This window comes from Pristiophorus japonicus, chromosome 8 (assembly GCF_044704955.1).
Source record: "Pristiophorus japonicus isolate sPriJap1 chromosome 8, sPriJap1.hap1, whole genome shotgun sequence".
In the NCBI taxonomy this organism is placed as follows: domain Eukaryota; kingdom Metazoa; phylum Chordata; class Chondrichthyes; family Pristiophoridae; genus Pristiophorus; species Pristiophorus japonicus.
Genome location: NC_091984.1, coordinates 216,532,223 through 216,552,559, shown reverse-complemented (window position 1 = coordinate 216,552,559; position 20,337 = coordinate 216,532,223). Strand labels below are relative to the sequence as shown.

Sequence of the window (20,337 nt, the reverse complement as noted above, 5' to 3'; positions counted from 1 at the left end):
GAGCAGCCCAGCAAACGATTCACCAAAACCAGCATTTGCACCAAGACGATCAACCAGGGAAAGGAAGGCCCCAGATCGACTCACATTGTAAATAGTTACTTTGGGAGGAGTGTTGTTATGTATGTAAACCTGTAAATACCATGTCTAACCACCAGAGGGCTTATCCCCTAGCGTCCCAAGGGATCCCACAATCCCTTGGGAGCACCTGTATATAAGGAGGCCTCACAGGCTGGAGAGGCACTCTGAGATCTGTAATAAAGGACTACGGTCACACCTTACTTTGAGCTTGCAGTATCTAGTCTGACTCTTTATTCAAGACACAACACACGGCGTTTCTGATGTAAAAGCTTGTGAGCGGCCTGCGTGGGACCTTGAAGATTACTGCACGGCTGCACACGCGTGCAGCTTAGAGGAAACATTGGTCGCTGGTAACCGACCTATTGAGTGGGCGCTGGAGCCGGACCATGTGGATGTCCCGGGAGCTGGATCAGAGTTCGCTCCATGGCCTCGGATGGTGTGGGTGAGTGTCGGGCTGTGAGGAGGGGGAGGAGCCGGTGATTGCAGCCGGCAGATGCTGGGAACAACGGCTGCACTATTCAGGTGGGAAGTTCTTGTGATGCTCTTTGCAGCTTCAGTTTGCATCAAAATAACAAAAATCAGCAACAACTCCCCCTCCTCCCTGGAGACACCACATGTTCCTGGGCACACACAGAGTGTCTATAACATATTGTATTATTGCAGTTGCCATAGCGACGACATTGACTGGAGTAGAACACACACAGGATTCAAGAATCACTGTAAAGTGAAAATGACGTAAAAAAAGCATAATTGCTGCTTTCACAACAAGTTTCAAAAGAAATAACAAGGTCATCATTCCGGTTTTCTTGCAACACGGAGATAGCACAGCAATCATTAATAAATCTGTGAAAAACAAATGACTTGAGCAGTGATGTGAAGACAGAGATTTTCTGAATAAGCCATATATACAGTGGCTACGAAATACCTACATTCCTGAGCAGTGTTATTGTATTCTTTATAAATGGTGTCTGAATCAATGTGCCCTGTAATTTTTTTGGGTGCGCAGCCCATTGAAATTACTGCGCATGCGTGATTTTTGACCTCGGAACGCCATGCAGCTGCTGCTCGGGAGCTGCAGGTTTGCTGCGCGGCCTCACAGCTAAATGGGAACATTGGTCGGAATGCGCTTCCAACAGTGTGGTGTCACATCCGCAGTAATTATATACACAATTGTTTTGCATTTTTAGTGTGTATGTGCAACTGTTAAAATCTAAGAAGCTAAAAAAAAACTTGCCTCGCTACACTGACCTGCGCAACCTACATTTTCCATCCTGGTTACTTGGCTGTGCTCCCACCCTGTATCACCTTGCATTCGGTTTATCAAATATGCTCACCCTATTTAAAACCTAGCTCTTTGACCAAGCTTTTGGTCAGCTGGCCGAATATGTGGCTAGGTGTCAAATCTTGTTTGATAATGCTCATGTGGAGCACCTAGGGACGTTTTTATACTCCTCCAGCGCAGTGCTGAGGGAGTGCTGCATTGTCGGAGGCCCCGTCTGCTCTCTCGGGTGAATGTCAAAGATCCTGTGGCACTATTTCAAAGAAGAGCAGGGATGTTAATGCTGGTGTCCTGGCCAATATTTATTTCTCAAGCATACATAACAAAAAAAAGATAAGCTGGTCATTATCACTTTGCTGTTTGTGGGAGCTTGCTGTGCGCAAATTGGCTGCCGCGTTTCCCCACATAACAACGTGCATTTATATAGCACCTTTAACGTAAAGTGCAACATCCCCACTGACACCTGGGAGTTCCTGGCCCAAGACCACCTTAAGTGGAGGAAGTGCATCCGAGAGGGCGCTGAGCACCTCGAATCTCAACGCCGAGAGTGTGCAGAAATCGGGCGCAGACAGCGGAAAGAGTGTGCGGCAAACCAGTCCCACCCACCCCTTCCCTCAACGACCATCTGTCCCACCTGTGACAGAGTCTGTGGCTCTTGTATTGGACTGTTTAGCCACCAAAGAACACACTTCAGGAGTGGAAGCAAGTCTTCTTCGATTCCAAGGGACTGCCTATGATGATGATTAACGTAGTGAAACGACCCAAGGAGTATTATGCGATACAAATTTGATACCGAGCGGCATAAAAGTTGAAATTAGCGCAGGTGACCAAAAGCTTGGTCAAAGAGGTAGGTTTTAAGGAGCGTCTTAAAGGAGGAGAGACAGAGTATTAAAACAGTGAATGCACTTCAAAAGTACTTAATTGGCTGTAAAGCGCTTTGAGTGAAAGGCGCTATATAAATACAAGTCTTTACTTTTTTTTATTTAAAAGGCGCTGTATAATATAAATAATATAATTATTGCCACTTGTAAGAATGGAATTGCAGCAGTAAAACAGGTATTGAGTGCTCTTTGTTGCCTCTGCATGTTGTGGGGGCGGCTCCACCACTTTGAGGCGATGCCTGGGGAGCTGGGGCAGATCGCGGGAGAGGGGAAGCAGCGATGGTGGGCCGGCGGGGAAGGAGCGGCTCGGGGCCGCGCTCGCTGCCCTTCTCCCGGCGGCTCGCCTACTTTGACGGCGAGTTCGAGCGGCTGTGCCGGCGGCGGCCGCTGCCCGGCTCCGATATCGAGTGGCGCCGGGTGCTGGAGCCTTTGTTCCGGTGCGGGCTGGCTGCTCCTCCGGCCGCCGCCTCCTCCTTCTCCCGGGCTCGCACCGGCCGCGGCACCGTCGTGCTGGCCGCCGGCGTCCTGCTCCTGCTCGGCTGCCTCCTCCTCCTCCTCCTCCTCCTGCTGGTACTCTGCAGCCGCCCTGGCTCCGGCTTCCTGAGCTTCTGTGGCCGGGCTCTGCTCATTCAGGTCAGTATCCACCGCCGCCACCCCTTTTTAAAAAAGGGTTACATTGAAAATACTTAATTATTGCAGAGAGCTCATGCCTGAACAACTTGCATTTATATAGCGCCTGTAACGTAGAGAAACCTCTCCTAGGCCCTTTTACAGGCAAAACAGAAAGAGCCACATCAGATATTATGCCCCATTGGGGCAGTCAACCAGGTAGGTTTTAAGGAGTGTCTTAAAGGAAGAAAGAGAATTGGAGAGGTTTAGGGAGGGAAAAAAACTCTTTTAGAGTCTACCTGCAAAACATAAAACATTTATCCGTGCCACCCGACCTGGATGACACACCAGACATTTATAAGGCCCCTTTTTTTTTCTTCTTTTTTTTGGTTTTTTTTTTGGGGCACTAAAATCAAATTTTTTCCTTTTTCCAGTGCCCCCTATAAAAGGAGAGGGGGTTAGGGAGGGAATTCCAGGGCTCAAGGCACAGCTGCCAATGGTGGAGTGATTATAATCAAGGATGTTCAATAGACTAGGGGTCCAGAGCTGGCATCATATGATACGCCTAACTCACCAGTCTATCCCCCGCCAATCCTGCTAATTACACTGTGCACCTGAGGAGAGTTGACTACCCCACATTCGAATGCACCTACTGTGCAATTCTTTCCCCTTGGTGCTGGGTGGGATCTCCTCAAGAACTTTTGGAATTTCAGAAATGGAGGCAAACTTGTTTATTTTTGTCTTTCTGAGGTGTCTGGAATTTGGGCTTGGAATTCACATGGCCAGGACTCCTATTTAGTTTGGGGCCCAGTTTAAAGCGAAGGGAGGTCTTTGGATTTATAAAGATAATTTTCCAAAATGGAATTTTCTGTTTTTAGAATTATAGGATGATGATCATCATCATAGGCAGTCCCTCGGAATCGAGGAAGACTTGCTTCCACTCTAAAAATGAGTTCTTAGGTGACTGAACAGTGCAATACGAGAACCATAGTCCCTGTCACAGGTGGGACAGACAGTCGTCGAGGGAAAGGGTGGGTGGGACTAGTTTGCCGCACGCTCTTTCCACTGCCTGCGCTTGGTTTCTGCATGCTCTCGACAATGAGACTCGAGGTGCTCAGCACCCTCCTGAAAGCACTTCCTCCACTTAGGGCGGTCTTGGGCCAGGCACTCCCAGATGTCAGTGGGGATGATGCACTTTATCAAGGAGGCTTTGAGGGTGTCCTTGAAATGTTTCCTCTGCCCACCTTTGGCTCATTTGCCGTGAAGGAGTACCGGGTAGTAGAGCGCTTGCGTTGGGAGTCTCATGTCTGGCATGCGAACAATGTGGCCTGCCCAGCGGAGCTGGTCAAGTGTGGTCAGTGCTTCAATGCTGGGGTGTTGGCCTGGTCGAGGACGATAACGTTGGTGCGTCTGTCCTCCCAGGGGATTTGCAGCAGTAGAATGATACAGCACAGAAGGAGGCCATTCGGCCCATCGTGCCTGTGCCCCATAGCCCTGCAATTTTTTTCCCTTCAAGTATTTATCCAGTTCACTTTTGAAAGTTACTATTGAATCTGCTTCCATCACCCTTTCAGGCCATGCATTCCAGATCATTATAAAAAAATGTTTCCTCATGTCGCCTCTGCTTATTTTGCCAAGCACCTTAACTGTGTGTCCTCTGCTACTGGAAACAGTTTCACATTTACTCTATCAAAACCCTTCATGATTTTGGACACACCTATCAAATCTCCTCTTAATCGGGAAGAATGTTCCCGATGTTGGGGAAGTCCAGAACCAGGGGACACAGTCTTCGGATAAGGGGTAGGTCATTTAGGACTGAGATGAGGAGAAACTTCTTCACTCAGAGAGTTGTCAACCTGTGGAATTCCCTGCCGCAGAGAGTTGTTGATGCCAGTTCATTGGATATATTCAAAAGGGATTTAGATAATGGCCCTTGCGGCTAAAGGGATCAAGGGGTATGGAGAGAAAGCAGGAAAGGGGTACAGAGGGAATGATCAGCCATGATCTTATCGAATGGTGGTGCAGGCTCGAATGATACGAATGGCCTACTCCTGCACCTATTTTCTATGTTTCTCTGCTCTGGGGAGAGTAACCCCAGCTTCTCCAATCTCTCCACAAAACCGGTGTCCCTCATCCCTGGTACCATTCTAGTAAATCTCTTCTGCACCCTCTCTTAAGGCCTTCACACCCTTCCTAAAGTGTGGTGCCCAGAATTGGCCACAATACTCCTACTGAGGCTTAACCAGTTTTTTAATAAAGGTTTACCATAACGTCTATGCCTTTCAGAAAGTCAAGGACCATATCTGCCTTTGTAACAGCCTTCTCAACTTGTCCTGCCTCCTTCAAAGATTTCTGTACAGAACACCCCCAGGTCACTCTGCACCTGCACATCCTTTAAAATTATATCATATTTATATTGTCTCACCTCATTCTTCCTACCAAAATGCATCAGCTTCACACTTCTCTGCGTTAAATTTCATCTACCACGAGTCTGTCCATTTCACCTATTTCACCTGTCTGTCTATGTCCTCCTGATGTGTGTTACTATTCTCCTCATTTTTACGACATTTCTGAGTTTTGTGCCATCTGCAAACTTAGAAATTATGGCCTGTATACCCAAGTCCAGGTCATTAATATATCTCAAAAAGTGCAGTGCTCCTGATCCTGACCCCTGGGGAAAACCACTCGATACTTCCCTCCAGTCTGAATGGCAACCGTTCACCACTACTCTCGACTTTCTGTCCCTTGCCCAATGTTGTATCCACACAGCCAAAGTTTCTTTAAATCCATGGGCTTCAATTTTGTAATTATGTGGTACTTTGTCAAAAACCTTTTGAGATTTCCAGAATTTGCAACCACTTTTGATGATCTGGGATACGCAGGTAGATCTGACAACTGTTGCAGCTTTCTTTGCTTAGCTCAGGGGATGTGTGTCAGCTGGTGAGCTGTCAGTCAAATAGATCAAGAAAGTTGTAGGTTCGGTCTACGCAATGTGCATGATTAATTTGTACAATTTGCTCTATTCGCTGGATTCAGGATATATTCTGTCTGTACCCAGCAATTATATCCATAATCAGCCAAGTCATTGGGTCATTTAGCAACTTACCCAGACTAGCTAAACTGGATATAACAGAAGATCACAGACCTCGACATATCAACACTCACAAAATCCTGCGGATGCTAGAAGTTAGAAACAAAAACAGGCGCTGCCTGACCTGCTGAGTGTTTTCAGCAATTTCTGTTTTTATTCCTCAACATGCCCATGGTTTGAGACGAGCCAATTGTCACTTAATATTTTGGGACTGTGTGTCTGCAGTTTTATTTAAAAAATAATTTTAAAATTTCTCTTATTTAAAGCAATGCAGAGAATATTGGCCAGGCTTTAAAGAAAGGGGCAAAAACTATACAGGCAGCTCGGTTATAAAGTACACACCAGTTCTGCTATTGGGGTTCTTGGCTGAGGGTGGTGCTGGCAACAGGGATTTCAGCCACGGTCTAGACAGGTGCTGATATCAGATTCTGGCCAACAGTAGACTAATGCTTACATTGGGAATTCTGGTCCCATGTCGCTGGATGCTGGTGTCAGGGATTCTGGCACCAGATTCACATCCATGTTGATGTTAGACATGCCAGCCACTGGATTAGGCTAGAGGTCTGTTCAGACATCCTGGCTCCAGGCTTATATTGCTGCTGGTACCCTGTATTGGGGATCTAGACCCCGTTTATGCTGTATCGGTGATTTCAGCTGCAGATTTAGTCATAACAAATCCTGGTTCCAAGCCGAGGCTGGTGCTGGCATCAGAGCTCCCAACTTCAGGCCTCGGCCAGTGTTGGTGGTATCAGTGATCCTGGCTTCAGGCCTGGAGGATCTTGACCCCAGCCCTATGCTGGTGGTGGTATTGGGCTCCTGGTCCAAGCAAATGATGGTATCAGGGATCCAGGTCATGGACAGTGATAGTGCTAGTATTTTGCTTTCCATTCCTGACCTAGGTCCCTATTGCTCTGGGGACCCCATGCACCTAATATGAGATGAAAAACAGTTGGGGAGGGAGCAAGTTTTAATGATGGGGAATTTCTAATTAAAACACATTTCTTCCTGTCTTCAGTTGCTGCCTTACTGGGACTGGACATTGTACTCCAACACTGACTGCCTGATCGGGAATCCCTATTACTTTGAGAAAGGCCTCGAGTCCTTGCAGCTCACAGACTGCATCAATGTGAGTTCAGAAGCACTGCGACAGGAGTTTCTAAAATTATACCTTGCGATCCTGATAAAGCTGGAGTGGGACCTCCACTGAGAGAATTCAAATCTTATTCATGCCTCAAATTACATTGGCATTCATTCAGGTTCCCCCTTGAGGCCCAGTTTCTCCACTGTGGCCAAGCTATCAAGGGATGGGATTGATTAATGTTTGTGTCTTTCGTCATCTCTCAAACCATGTCTGCCAACTCGACTGTCCTAATGGAGATGTACAACGTTGCTGCAGAGACACATTGTGCAAGTAGAAAATAGGAAAAAGAAAGACTTAGATTTATATAGTGCCTTTCACGACCCCCGGACATCACAAAGCGCTTTACAGCCAATGAAGTACTTTTTGGAATGTAGTCACTGTTGTATTGTGGGAAACGCGGCAGCCAACTTGCGCACAGCAAATTCCCAGAAACAACAATGTGATAATGGCCAGATAATCTATTTTTGTTATGTTGATTGAGAGATAAATATTGGCCAGGACACTGGGACTCCACTGCTTTTCTTTGAAATAGTGCCATGGGATCTTTTACTTCCACCCAAGAGAGCGGACTTAGTTTAACATCTCATCCAAAAGACGGCACCTCCGACAGTGCAGCACGCCCTCAGCACTGCACTGGAGTGGCAGCCTAGATTTATGTGCTCAAGTTCCTGGAGTCGGACTTGAACTCACAACCTTCTGACTCAGAAACGAGTGTGCCACCGACTGAGCCACAGCAGACACTGAAACACAAAAAGTACTTTTGACCTAAGCTTATGTTTCCTATCCGTGATTAAATCACCAGTGCCGCAAAATACAAATGATAATTTGAATTACAGGTATTTGATTTGTGGTAAATTATTTCTAAGTTATAATAATGTTTGGAGAATAGGAGCTTTCCTGATGTTTCAGCGGGTGAAGATTCTGCATTTGGTCAGGGCAGTACTGGACACCACAATTGAGTAACCTGCCTACAACTCGCTGTCTAGGCTCATGCAGAGATAGTGACTACTTAGAGGATGCCTATCATCTGTGAGCCATGCTGTAGTGTGAGTTGGAGCTTTTGGAGAGAATTTGAAAAACAAAACATTGTCGAAGAAGGTTGTTTGTTTTAAACAGCAAGCATCTGGGCTGATCGTGGGGGATTGCTTGTCCTCCTGCTTTTAATTGCTACAGTTCTTATTTTGAAGCCTTATGTGTTTGTGCATCTATTTGTTTAGGTATGCCGCAGATACCCAACAGTGGAATCTCTGCACAGAGCAGATCCAAAAGTTGTTCTCCAGAATTACCTGCGTCAGAATCTGCCCCTCATAATAACAGATGGGGCAGAAGAGTGGGTTGCACAGAGAGAATTTACTGTGCCATTCCTAACCCAGGTCAGTGAATAAGGATTTTTTTTTAAACTTCTTTTGTGCTTCAGGAGTAAATAGAGTGGACCATTACACAATGTGCTGTGGGCACAGGGGCTACCCCACAATCACCAGTGATACTGCATCATGGTCAGCTGCAGTTGTAACTACTGGGTTAGTGCTTGACTAAGGTTTAAACTCGAGTCTTCAGATGGGGCAATTGCTTCCTGCAAGATGTTCCATTGTTGTATTTGACAATGAGTACCATATAATGAGGTCTTGTGCTTTGTCCCAGAAACCTTTAGGTAGGAGTCCTACTGCTTTACTGCCAGAGCTCCCAGACATCAAGTTTGGGTCTTAACTGCTGCATCCACAGCTAACAAACAAGGACTTTAATCCTGCATGTGTGGATGGGTTAATGCGCTCATTTGTGAAGTAGATAGTAGATGCAAGGGTTTTTTTACGCTTGTATCCAGGTAAGAAAAGGCCATCAGGCCCATACGCGCTTTCCCCTATCCTTCAGCTGATTTCATGCCCTTGCTCCAAATATCCATCTAATGCCGTCCTGATGAACTGCAAATATTCAGTCGACACCACCATCTCTGGACTCCTGTTCCAGAGACACAGTCATCCTCTGGAAAAAGTCAAACTTCCAGATATACAACCTCACCCTCTGCTTCCTCAGTTTGTAATATTGCCCCCTGGTTTTACCAGAGGTCATCACTGGAAATCCTTCTCCACACTCGCTCAAGAGTTACAGTGCCCTTCCTGAGTTGAGGGGAATCAAAAACAGTTGGGCCGGAATTTTCTCAAGGAAGGTGGGGAGGGAGGGAGGGGTGGGGGGGGCCTCTTGAGGTGAGCAGGAAACACAAGAGGCTGGGTTTCCTGCAGGCCTCGCCGATTTTAATGGCAAGGCCCGATTTGAATGCGTGGCTTCGGATTCCCGCCCGCAGCCAGCCTGATTGAGAAGCTGACTGGCTGCGGAAGGGTAGGCCTCAGAAGCGAGGGGATGGTCTGGAGAAGGGTTTGTGGGATGGGGGTTGGCAATCAGCCGGGAAGGGGGTGCTGGGTGGGGAGAGGATCGACCGGGATTGGGTGGGGGGTGTGTGGGGGAGAGGATTGGGAGCTGGGGAGAGCATCAGCAGGTGGGATGTGTGGGTTGACCAGGACTCGTGGGGGAGAGTGGGCCAGGGATTGGGGGGGTTGGCCGGGAACCGGCTGGGGAAGGCGCGGGGATCATAACCCGTCACCAGAGGATCGTGGTCGGCCTCATCAACATCATTGGGGGTGGGTGGGGGGTATTGGGGGAGGCTAGGCCTGCGGCGGGTAGGCCTGGCAGGGTGATTGCAGATCTCGCTGATTGGAGGGGGGGGGGGTTCCGATCGTGGGGGATGGGTTAGGTATGGACCCTGGGTCCAGGAGGTACCTGTTTAACTGTCAGGTTTCACGAATTGTGTGAAACTCCCATCCACAAGCAGTTGAACACAAAATGGAGGGGAAAAAAGAGGCTTCCCGCCTCATTATAATATTTGAATTGATGTAACGCACGCTGGGATCGGGTTGGTCAACCCCCCTTGCCCCCGCCCTGCCTCCAGCAAAACCGTAAGTGGGCGGGATGGAGGCGGGATCAGGGCAGAATCCCATTTTTAACACTTGAACGGCCCCCACGCTCCAAACCCACCCTTTTTTTGGTGGGGGGGGAAATTCCAAACTTAATATCCAAACTTGTGAACATTGTGGTTGATGTGGAGCTTAATACCTTCAATTGTTACCTCTGGCAGATTTTTAGGGACTAAAGCCATCCCTTATGATCTCTCTGGTTATGGGTTTGAGATTTGTTTGATATTTGAATTCTTGATCTCAGTGCTCATGTTATTTTTTCACCAGGACGTGGGGTGTCCCACCTTGGTAGGTGGGATGAGGTGAAAGAGCAACAAATGCAAATCTCACCTTGCAGTGATCGTGACTCCTACTGGTCCAGCATGGGCAGTCCTATCAGTACAGTTGACAACCTGAAACTGATGTGCATTGCTCTCCGGGGAGGAGACTGGATAGGGTTGGGCAAGCGTACATGGTGGGGTGGGTTGGGGAGCTGGGAGGAGGAGAAGAGATGGGGCATGCTGTTGAGGGCATGAGAGGGGAGCTGTTGAAATGGGTAACAAAGAAATTGGGGAGGGGTGGGGGAAGCAGACAAGTAACAAAGACTTGGGCACATTGCTGATCCTGAGTTGCTGTCTCTTTTGCAGTTATACAGTAGTCATCTAGTGCTGCAGAACACAGTGGTGTGCAGTTATTGGGACTCTCATCACTCGCTGGAGAACAACCCTGGTGCCTTCTTAGAAAAGGTCCATCGACAGAGGCTTGCCCAGTGGGCGATTCAGTGGTAAGACATGGGGCTTGTGTGATAACTGGTAAATGCAGTGTTAGATTCTCCTAAATCTCAGCTGTGATTTCATCAAAACTCAATGCCACACAGAAATATTGGTCCATTAAAAGTTTTGTGTCTAACACATTAGTTACGCCTCAAAGTGTAACATTTGACGGTGTCACTCAAAGTGTATGTATATAATGACAAATCACAACCAAACAGGTAGATGACCTATTAATAAACCAGCAACATTTAGAAGCAAATCAGTCATTTTTTGCTGGTTTCTTCTGACTTTGATAACCTGGCTTGTCCCCAAAGGGAGAAATGGGCGATTTAATGCGTCTTGCCTCTATTATATGTGAACTTCGAATAAGACTTCAGCAGTCTGTCCTGTCCATCATTTCTTCATCAGGATTGGAGTACTTTTCTTTTTAAGCCATCTATTAAAAACATGACAGTTTTCGCTCCAAATTTTTTGACTCTGATAGCTCTTAACTTTTCTGTTGTGACTCCATACTCCATTAATGTTGACAATTCTCTTGGGAGCGGGGAGAAGCAATGGAGCTGAGCCCATGATCAGATCAGCCATGATCAGATCAGCCATGATCTTATTAAATGACGGAGCAGGCTCGAGGGGCCAAATGGCATACTCCTGCTCTTATTTCTTATGTTCTTATTGCTCCAACATGCTGAAACAGGGTATGTTGAGTTAGATGAGGAAAGATGAGAGGAGGCTTTAGTGAAGCATAAATGCCAGCAAGAACTGGTTGGGCCGAATGGCCTGTTTCTGTGGTGTGTATCCTATGTAAAAACATCCCTCTGTGATTAATAAATTGACATGATAATTTGTTGTTGTAAACGCATACACAAAGTATTTTTGATCAGTTTCGGATACATACGGTTTAGCCATTTGCTCATCATCGGTAGCACTATTATTTAAAGCGTGGGTACAACATTATCTTTTCAAGAATGTCCAAACAGCAAGGAAAATGGTGTTTTAACCCTCCATCATCTGATTCATTCCTAACATTTCCTACAAACATTTAGCTGATTACTAATTGGCTGCTGTGTCTTGTCAGTTATCATAAGACTCCCCAAGGATATCATGAGATGCCACCGTGCATTCGCTCTCTGCCACCTTCCACAACTCACTACCATTGACTCTTCCATTAATATCTGTCCACACATAATCCCACCATCTCAGTTTGGATTTCCACATTGTCGTCTCCCAGCTGTCACTCATTCCATCATGTTCTGAAGGGTCCCAATCTTCATCCACACAACACGTACCCTGCCTATGCCAATCTTATCCTTGTAAGTTAATAATTTTGCAGACAAACTACAACAATATTGAAGTATTTTTCTCACTCTGGGGTCACGCCTCTCTTCGTATTGTGTTTCATATGGATGCTGTCCACTGCAGTCACATTATTGTGCATCGTATCCATTTTGTTTTTTGTATTCATCTATACTCAGAAACAGTGATGAGCTGCCTTGAATTGGCAGATTGACTGGACATAAATGGGTATGGTGAATGGGCTGGGATTGAGGGTGAACTTCACGCCACTTGGTGTTGCAGACTTGTGGTTCGTATGGGTGGAGCTCAGGCTGTTGGAGCGTGGTTCAGCCATGATGTTTAACCATTGAATGGTTACCATAAATAAGGCAATTATTTCTACACAGGAAGAATTGCAACAAAGCAGCGGCGAAAGTAATCCGTGCGTTTTACCAGCGACCCTACTTCCTCCCTCCGGTAGTGGAATTGGCAGAGTCCAACTGGTTGCTGATGGCGTCGCGAGCAGAGAATAGTGGGATAGAGGACACATTCGTAAAGGTAAAACAATATTTGCTTTAATTGGACAAGGATGTGAATGATTGGTCCATGATTTATTGCAGCTTCAAGAGCATTGATGGGCCTGATACATTCAAACCCTTTTTGTACGTTTGAGCATATGCTCAACCACTTCTACAACTGTTTCTGGATCTTTGCTGATCACATGCTAACTTATTTCTTTGATACAGGCAATCTGTGAGCTCAGTCATTCTGGCAACTAGTGCAGCCATGTGGATTAACTGTGAGCTGATAAAGCAATGCTAAGAGCTTTATCATTTTTTTACGCAGGTGAGAGATCATGATGGGGACCTGATGATGTGGATCGCTCAGCTACAGGGGGTCTTTGAGGTTCAGCTCTTACCCAAGGACATATGTGCAGGCAAATGTACCCATTATACCTTGCAGCTTTCACCTGGAGAGACCGGTAAGCAGAGTAGCACTGCGGGACAGTGTGACTTTGGTTCATTATATGTGTAGTTCAGGTTCCTATTTCTAATATAGAGGTGTATTGGTATATGCTGGTAGTGAAATATGTTACCTTACTGATTGGCGATGTTACTCACAAATCCTTGAGACTGCTGGTAACGTGAGATGAGTTTCAGTATGTGCCAGATGGTGACCTAAAGCCACAGGTACAGTGTGGGCCTTCCAGTACGTCATCTTTTGATACAACAACAACTTATTGATGACGGCATCACCAGTAGCCATTCAGTATGTACATCCTCACCATCATGGCTCAATGCAGCATCTCCGACTCAAACTCATTCTTTCAGTATCAGCTGTGGCCCAGTGGGTAGCACCCTCACCTCTGAGTCAGAAGGTTGTGGGTTCAAGTCCCACTCCAGAGACTTGAACACACACATCTAGGCTGACACTCCGTGCGGTGCTGAGGATGTCAGAAGTGCCATCTTTCGGATGAGACGTTAAACATCTGCCCTCTCAGACGAACATAAAAGATTCCATGGCACTATTTTGAAGAAGAGCAGGGGAGTTATTCACGGTGTCCTGGCCAATATTTATCCCTCAAATATACATAAATAAAAAACAGATTATTTGGTCATTGTCACATTGCAGTTTGTGGGAGTTTGCTTGTGCGCAAATTGCCTGCTGCGTATCTCACATTACAACAGTGACTACACTCCAAAAATACTAAATTGGCTGTAAAGTGCTTTGAGACATCCAGTGGTCGTGAAAGGTGCTATATAAATTGAAGTCTTTTTCTTATTTTCCCATGGCCTGAAGATGATAGAACACTACACAGCCCCTCCCCAACCCCTACCCCACCCCCCCCCCCCACCCCAGTCATCCTCTTGCAATTTTAGGTCTTTTATACCACTTTCACATTGAACAGCTTCCATTATTTATTTATTTTTTAAAATTTACATTTAATTTAAAAATGAATCCTACCATTTATTGCCATGTAGTGTGACTGAGACAATATCTCTGTCTGTTGCAAATATACACATGGTTTGATGGGAACATTGGCCCCAAGTTTCCACAGGCGGCAAAACAGGTGCCCCTCCGAGCTGGGTGCCCGTTTTTCGCGCCGAAAACGGCGCCTGAAAAAAAACGCGCTATTCTCGAGCGCTTTGCAGCTCGATGTCAGCTTGGCGCGGCGCCCAGGGGGCGGAGCCTACCACTCGCGCCGATTTTGTAAGTAGGAGGGAGCGGGTACCATTTAAATGAGTTTTTTTCGTGCTGGCAACCCTGCGCGTGCGCGTTGGAGCGTTCACGCATACGCGCAGTGTGAAGGAAACATTGGCACTCGGCCATTTTTGTAGTTTGCAGCTGTTCATTTTTTTATTATTTTTTAATAAAAGCACATTGCCCTTCCATGATCAGCACTGAGGCTTCTTGCAGCAGTGAGAAGGCTGCAGGAAGCCTCAGAAGTTGAGGCAGCCAGTTTTCCCGACGGGCCCGACCGACGGCAGGGGGGCCTCCCCCCACCCTGCCGTCGGGAATGGCTGCCTCAACTTCTGAGGCTTCCTGCAGCCTTCCCCCCCCCCCCCGCCGTCGGGAACGGCTGCTGCCGTCGGTCGGTCGGGTCCTCACTGCGTTCCCCCCCCCCCCCCCTGCCGTCGGGAACGGCTGCCTCAACTTCTGAGGCTTCCTGCAGCATTCTCCCTGCCTGAAGCACTTTCACACAGGTAGGAACATGGTTTATTTAATCTTTTCTTTGCTTATAAATTTTTATTCAGGTTGGAATTATTTGTATAATATTTGTTTAAGTATAACTAAGGATTTATTGTAGAATGTAATGACTTCCCCCCCCCCCCCTCCACCTCGTTCTGGACGCCTAATTTGTAACCTGCGCTTGATTTTTTAATGTGTAGACAAGGTTTTTTCAGGCCTACAAAAATCTTCACTTGCTCCATTCTAAGTTAGTTTGGAGTACATTTTCACTCTGGAATCTTTCAAATCAGGTGTCAGTGGCCGGACACGCCCCCTTTTGGAAAAAAAAATTCTGTTCAAAAGTGAAACTGTTCGAAATGACTAGAACTGCAGAAAACTTAAATGTGGACAATTGCGATTTCTAAGATACTCCGTTCTCCACCAGTTGCTCCTAAAAATCAGGAGCAAATCATGTGGAAACTTGGGCCCATTGTAACTGAGTTATTGGACTTCTAAATGTTGACTTTTAGCAGTTCCCTTGCTTGGCGCATTACTGGGCCTTTTAGACCAGGAAGGTCCCAGGTTTGAACTCTGATCTGTGTTGAGTTAACTGATCTTAGCTGGGGCAGCAGTTGACGCGATGCAGTAGGTTTCCAGGCTACTGAACTATGGAAGAAAACATCAGCTAGGGCACGCGTGTGATTGCTGTCCAACCATCTGTGCTGGAAAGCAATGGTGCGGATACGGAGTGAGAACTGGACAAAGCGTGGCTTTGATGTTCCCTCGGGCCGAATGACCTGATAACACTTGCTGTTTAGGCTCACACTTGAACAATGATCACTTGGGTGAGGTACATAGGAACAGGAGTAGGTCATTCTGTCCCTTGAGCCTGTTCTGCCATTTAATTAGATCATGGTACTGAGAGGCCATGAAATAGTGGCCCAGCACAATTGAAGGATAAAGAAAGCAAGGGAGCATTGATAGAGTGTTTGGTTAACTGAATACATATAGATACGTTTTTTTTTCCCTCACCCAGTTGCTGTACCGCTTCAGATGTGGGAGGTTCAGTATCGGCCTTTCAGTTCCACTGCCATCGGGCTTGCTGCAACAGGAAACTGGCTTCAAGACCCCAGGTAACGATGGCAGAAATGACTCTACAAGACCGTATCCTGCTTCAGGGAATCTAGGATTTGTACAATGGCCAAGCTGGTGCCTGCTGCTCTGAGCCTGCACTGCGTCCTGGGTCGGACCATCTCATTTTATTTGCCCTGAAGTATCACGGATTGTTTTCAGAGTGTTCAGCGTTATAATAAAGCTGGGCTGCTGGATGAGGAAGGGATCTCTCGACTTCAAGCAGGCATCAAGGACATAGCCTGAGTTGATGCAGAGGATCGAATAAAGCAGGTACTACTATGGGTTCAAACTTTTCCTTCCTCACTAAAAGCTGGTCCAGCGGCACAGAGCCTTGGCGGGGCCCCGTTACGATTACTGCATTCAGTTTGGGCACATATTGTCTTAGGAGGGTTTGCAGCGCAGATTCCCCAGAATGATACTGGGGCTTGGAGGGTTAAATTATGAGGACAGGTTGCGCAAACTTGGCTTATATTCCTTTGAGTATAGAAGGTTGCGTGGTGATCTAACTGAGGTGTTTAAAGCGATTTGATAGGGTAAATACAGAGAAACTATTTCTGGTATGGGAATCCAGAACAAGAGGGCATAATCTTAAAATTAGAGCTAAGCCATTTCGGAGTGAAATCGGGAAGCATTTTTCATACAAAGGGTAGTTGGAAATCTGGAACTCCCTCAAAAGGCTGTGGCTGCTCGGACAATTGAAATGTTCAAGACTGCAATCGATAGCTTTTTGTTTGGTAAGGGTATCAAAGAATATGGAGCAAAGTTGGGAAAATGGAGTTGAGGTGCAGATCAACCATGATGTAATAGGATTGCAGAAAAGGCTCAAAGGGCTAAATGGCCTAACCCTGTTCCTTTAGTTGAGGAACTATATATGTTTTGCTTTAGCTGTTTATATCTTAAGTACTTTGAAAGAGAAAATTAAGTCCTTTTCTCCAGATAAACACTAAATTGCAGTAAAAACTTGCTGCCTTGAAGATGGACTGGAGGAGGGCAACACGGGAGAAATGGATCCCCTTTTAAATTGAGACAGGGCTACAGATCTCTGAAGAGGAGGAGGCATGCTATTCGCTATAGGGTGAAAGAGAGATATGTATCTTCTCTGGAGGCTGGAGAAGGACTGTAGATGTCTATGGGGAGAAGGTGAAGGGAGAGCTGCAGTTCTTTGCGGGATGGAAAGAAAAACCTGCGTGTTTTTGTGTGGCGGTGAAGGGCTGCAAATCTCCGCAGGAAGGAAGGTGGCTGCAGACCTCTGAGAAGAAGAATAGGGGCTGCAGTCAGTTCTCTGCAGGAAAGAGAGCGAGCGTTGTGTCTCCGTATGGGGGAAGGGAAAAGGGCTTCAGATGTGTGCAGGAAGGGATGACGGGAAAGGGAGGAGATCCTTGTAATAGTGAGTGGGAGGAAGGGAGCTGAGGATGAGAGAAGAAAGATGGCTGCAGATCTCCTGAAGGGGGTGGGGGGGGCGGACAGGGATTAAAAGTGTCGAGCTTCATTGAACTGTCTGGGTCTTTTGGATAAATGCATTTGTTGAACATTTTTGGGTCGAGGGAGAGCTGCACTGGATCTGACTTAAGATTGTTTGCCAAGCCCACTAGGTAGAAAGCAGACGAATGTTCTATCTCCCACCTCTATCATCCTTTGTTTGTCTTAACAAGTACACAACAGTAAGGTGGATTCAGGGGACAGGGCTTTGATCATGGCTTGGGGGATCCAGGGGACAGAACTTCAATTGTGGGAAGGTAGATGAAGAACAGGAATGCAGCTATGGATTGAGGATCTGGTGACAGAGTATCAATTACAAGGTGAGAGATTCAAACCCGAAATCGAGGAAAACCATGGGCTGAGCGTTCAGCTGTACTGAATGCCTCTTTCACTCAGAGGACGTTGATCTTTTGGACTTTGAGTTTGATACCCAGCTCGTTGCTCAGCAATGAACCCTTTTGTTGCAATAATAGCCTAGATCTCATCCTGTGCAAACAATCTTATGTAAAATAGCAGGAGTTCTTATGGCTGCCTATTAAGCCACAGAATGGTGTTTTTAAACAGTATCTTGCTATGAATTAAGCTGTGAATGAAAATACAGCGATGACCTTTTTGAGCTGAATTTTGATGACGTATTTCAAACACAGAGCCAAGCTAAATTTTATCCATGAAGTGATTTTTCATAGACATCAAAAGATGGATATGAAATTGCTGTTTTGAAAAGTTTGTAAAATAAAATAAATTTTTATTTAAAATAAAAACTGAAATTCTCAAGTTGTGCTGCACTGTCTGTTATTGAGGATTCTGCACTTCAAGTCGGCTTTACACGTTGAGTTGGTTGGATTCAACAATGTGTCACGAGGAGCTGGATGTATTGGTTTTGGATTATTGAGCTCTATTTTCTCATTCACCATTCAACCAGCTAACAACAGTTTTTGGAAGAGGACTGAGCATGTCGGGATCTGAATCTCTATGCTTTCTTTTGCTGCAGCATCTATGGATCTGTCGATTAATAGTTATCCCAATTGTGGTTGTGCTATTGGATCAAGGGAAGGCTCACATTTCTCTCTCACTCACCTCACTCAACTCACCTCACTCACTCACTCACTCACCTCACTCACACTCACTCACCTCACTCACTCACCTCACTCACTCACCTCACTTCGGATAGAGGGAAATTTTCATGCAGACCAATGATTCGACTGTGGAAAATAATTAAATATATGTACAAGACTAGATAATACTAGATTACAACACAATTATGATTTTTGGCAATTAATCACAGCTGTCACCAACCTCTTTCCAACGTTTAGAATAGAATTAAACAAATGTCTTCAGTACTGGCAGCGTGAATTATACAGTCCAGTCCTCTCGCTCCTTGATAACAAAATGTTTGAAGCCTCGGGCAGGATGTTTAATACGGAATATGAAAACCAAATGTTCATCGAATTTTCAAACTGAACAATCAGCAGAATCCAGCAAGAACTAAATATTCTACAAACAGTCCCAGCTTGTATTCATTAACTTCTCTTAAGGGGGAAAGTGGTTGAACTTTAACGGTACCGGTATATCCAGACAAAAATGTAGTGGAGTAAGACTTAAAGTAGGAGTTAGGAACTGTGGAGGAACTAGGGCGTTAGCATGGGAAGCTTAAGAGCCGGGCCGTGAGCGCTCCGAGAGATGCCTGAGGAGAAAAAAAACCTTGAAAAACACTCCACAAAAACATTCCCAAGACATAGCCCATGCCACTACAACATAAATCACACAAAAATTTAAAAGAAACAACAATCACACTTACCTTAGGACGGCATTACTTACCTGTCTGCAGCCGGTATAGGTTGGATTGCCCGTATTTACAGGCAGTTACCGGGGCGCATTGCGGAGCGTACGGGTTGGGCGGGACTCAAAAAGCGTGCCAGTGCCTCAACCAGGGGCGTAGCACACCGGCGCAGCTCTTCCGGGCGGTACTCCTCCGCGGCGCCACAACACCAGCCCTGAAAACCACCACAGGGCGCTGGAGGCTGATCGCCTGCCCAGAAGACCTCATTGCCTCCCCTCTGGGGCCAAAAACGGAGCGCAAAAGACCAGAAAATCCACCCCTAGGTTTGTATTCCCTTGAGAATATAAGATTATGGGTGATCTAATTGAGGTGTTTAAGATGATTAAAGGGTTTGATAGGGTAGATGAATGATTTCCTCTGGTGAGTGAGTCCAGAACAAAGGGGCATAAACTTAAAATTAGAGCTAGGCCATTCAGAGGTGATGTCAGGAAGCACTTCTTCACACAAAGCGTACTGGGAATCTGGAACTCTCTCCCCCAAAAAGCTGTTGAGGCTACGTCAAATGAAAATTTCAAAACTGAGATTGATAGATTTTTGTTAGGCAAGGCTATTAAGGGTCACAGAACCAAGGCAGGTAAATGGAGTTAAGATACAGATCAGCCACGATCTTCTTGAATGGCATTCTCCCGTTCCTATATCCACGCTTACCAGTAAGCCAGTTTTAACATGTAACCATAACACAATGATGTTGAGTTTGATGATACACAATGATTAATGCATTTCCAACAGTGACTGGACTTACAAAAAAAATTACGCAGTTGTCTGGGACTTTGGGACATCCTGATGATGTGAAAAGCACTACATTGACTATTCCAAAAGCACTCGTGACTTGACTCTTTCAACGCACTCCTGGCTGGCCTCCCACATTTACTCTATGTAAACATGAGGTCCTCTCAAACTCGCCAGCCCCTGTCCTAACTCCCGTTCCATAACCCCTGTGCTCGCTAACCTACATTGGCGCCGGTTAAGCAACGCCTCGATTTCAAAATTCTCATCCTTATTTTCAAATCCCTCCATGGCCTCACCCCCCCCCCCATCTCTGTAATCTCCTTCAGCCCCACAAACCGCCGAGATGTCTGCACTCCTCAAATTCTGCCCTCTTGAGCATCCCTTATTATAATCGCTCAACCATTGGTGTTCGTGCC

General features: G+C 46.2%; 1 protein-coding gene across 2 annotated transcripts; it reads left to right on the top strand.

The window, feature by feature from the left end:
- Positions 1–2,494: 2,494 nt before the first annotated feature.
- On the top strand, positions 2,495–18,019 carry LOC139268306 (uncharacterized). Of its 2 annotated transcripts, XM_070886370.1 has the most exons (7): positions 2,495–2,871; positions 6,954–7,064; positions 8,297–8,452; positions 10,672–10,808; positions 12,477–12,627; positions 12,916–13,051; positions 15,776–18,019. In XM_070886370.1, exons 1-7 carry the CDS (start codon positions 2,518–2,520, stop codon positions 15,874–15,876), a joined length of 1,146 nt encoding a protein of 381 aa, XP_070742471.1. In that variant the 5' UTR covers positions 2,495–2,517; the 3' UTR covers positions 15,877–18,019. The 2 variants fall into 2 exon arrangements, with proteins under 2 accessions (XP_070742471.1, XP_070742472.1); XM_070886371.1 differs by lacking the exon at positions 6,954–7,064.
- Positions 18,020–20,337: the final 2,318 nt, after the last annotated feature.

Coding starts and splice junctions, on each gene's coding strand:
- LOC139268306 (XM_070886370.1), top strand. CDS start 2,518: ATGGTGGGCCGGCGGGGAAGGAGCGGCTCGGGGCCGCGCTCGCTGCCC. Junction 8,453..10,671: donor CTGTGCCATTCCTAACCCAG/GTCAGTGAATAA, acceptor TCTCTTTTGCAG/TTATACAGTAGTCATCTAGT. Junction 13,052..15,775: donor GCTTTCACCTGGAGAGACCG/GTAAGCAGAGTA, acceptor TCCCTCACCCAG/TTGCTGTACCGCTTCAGATG.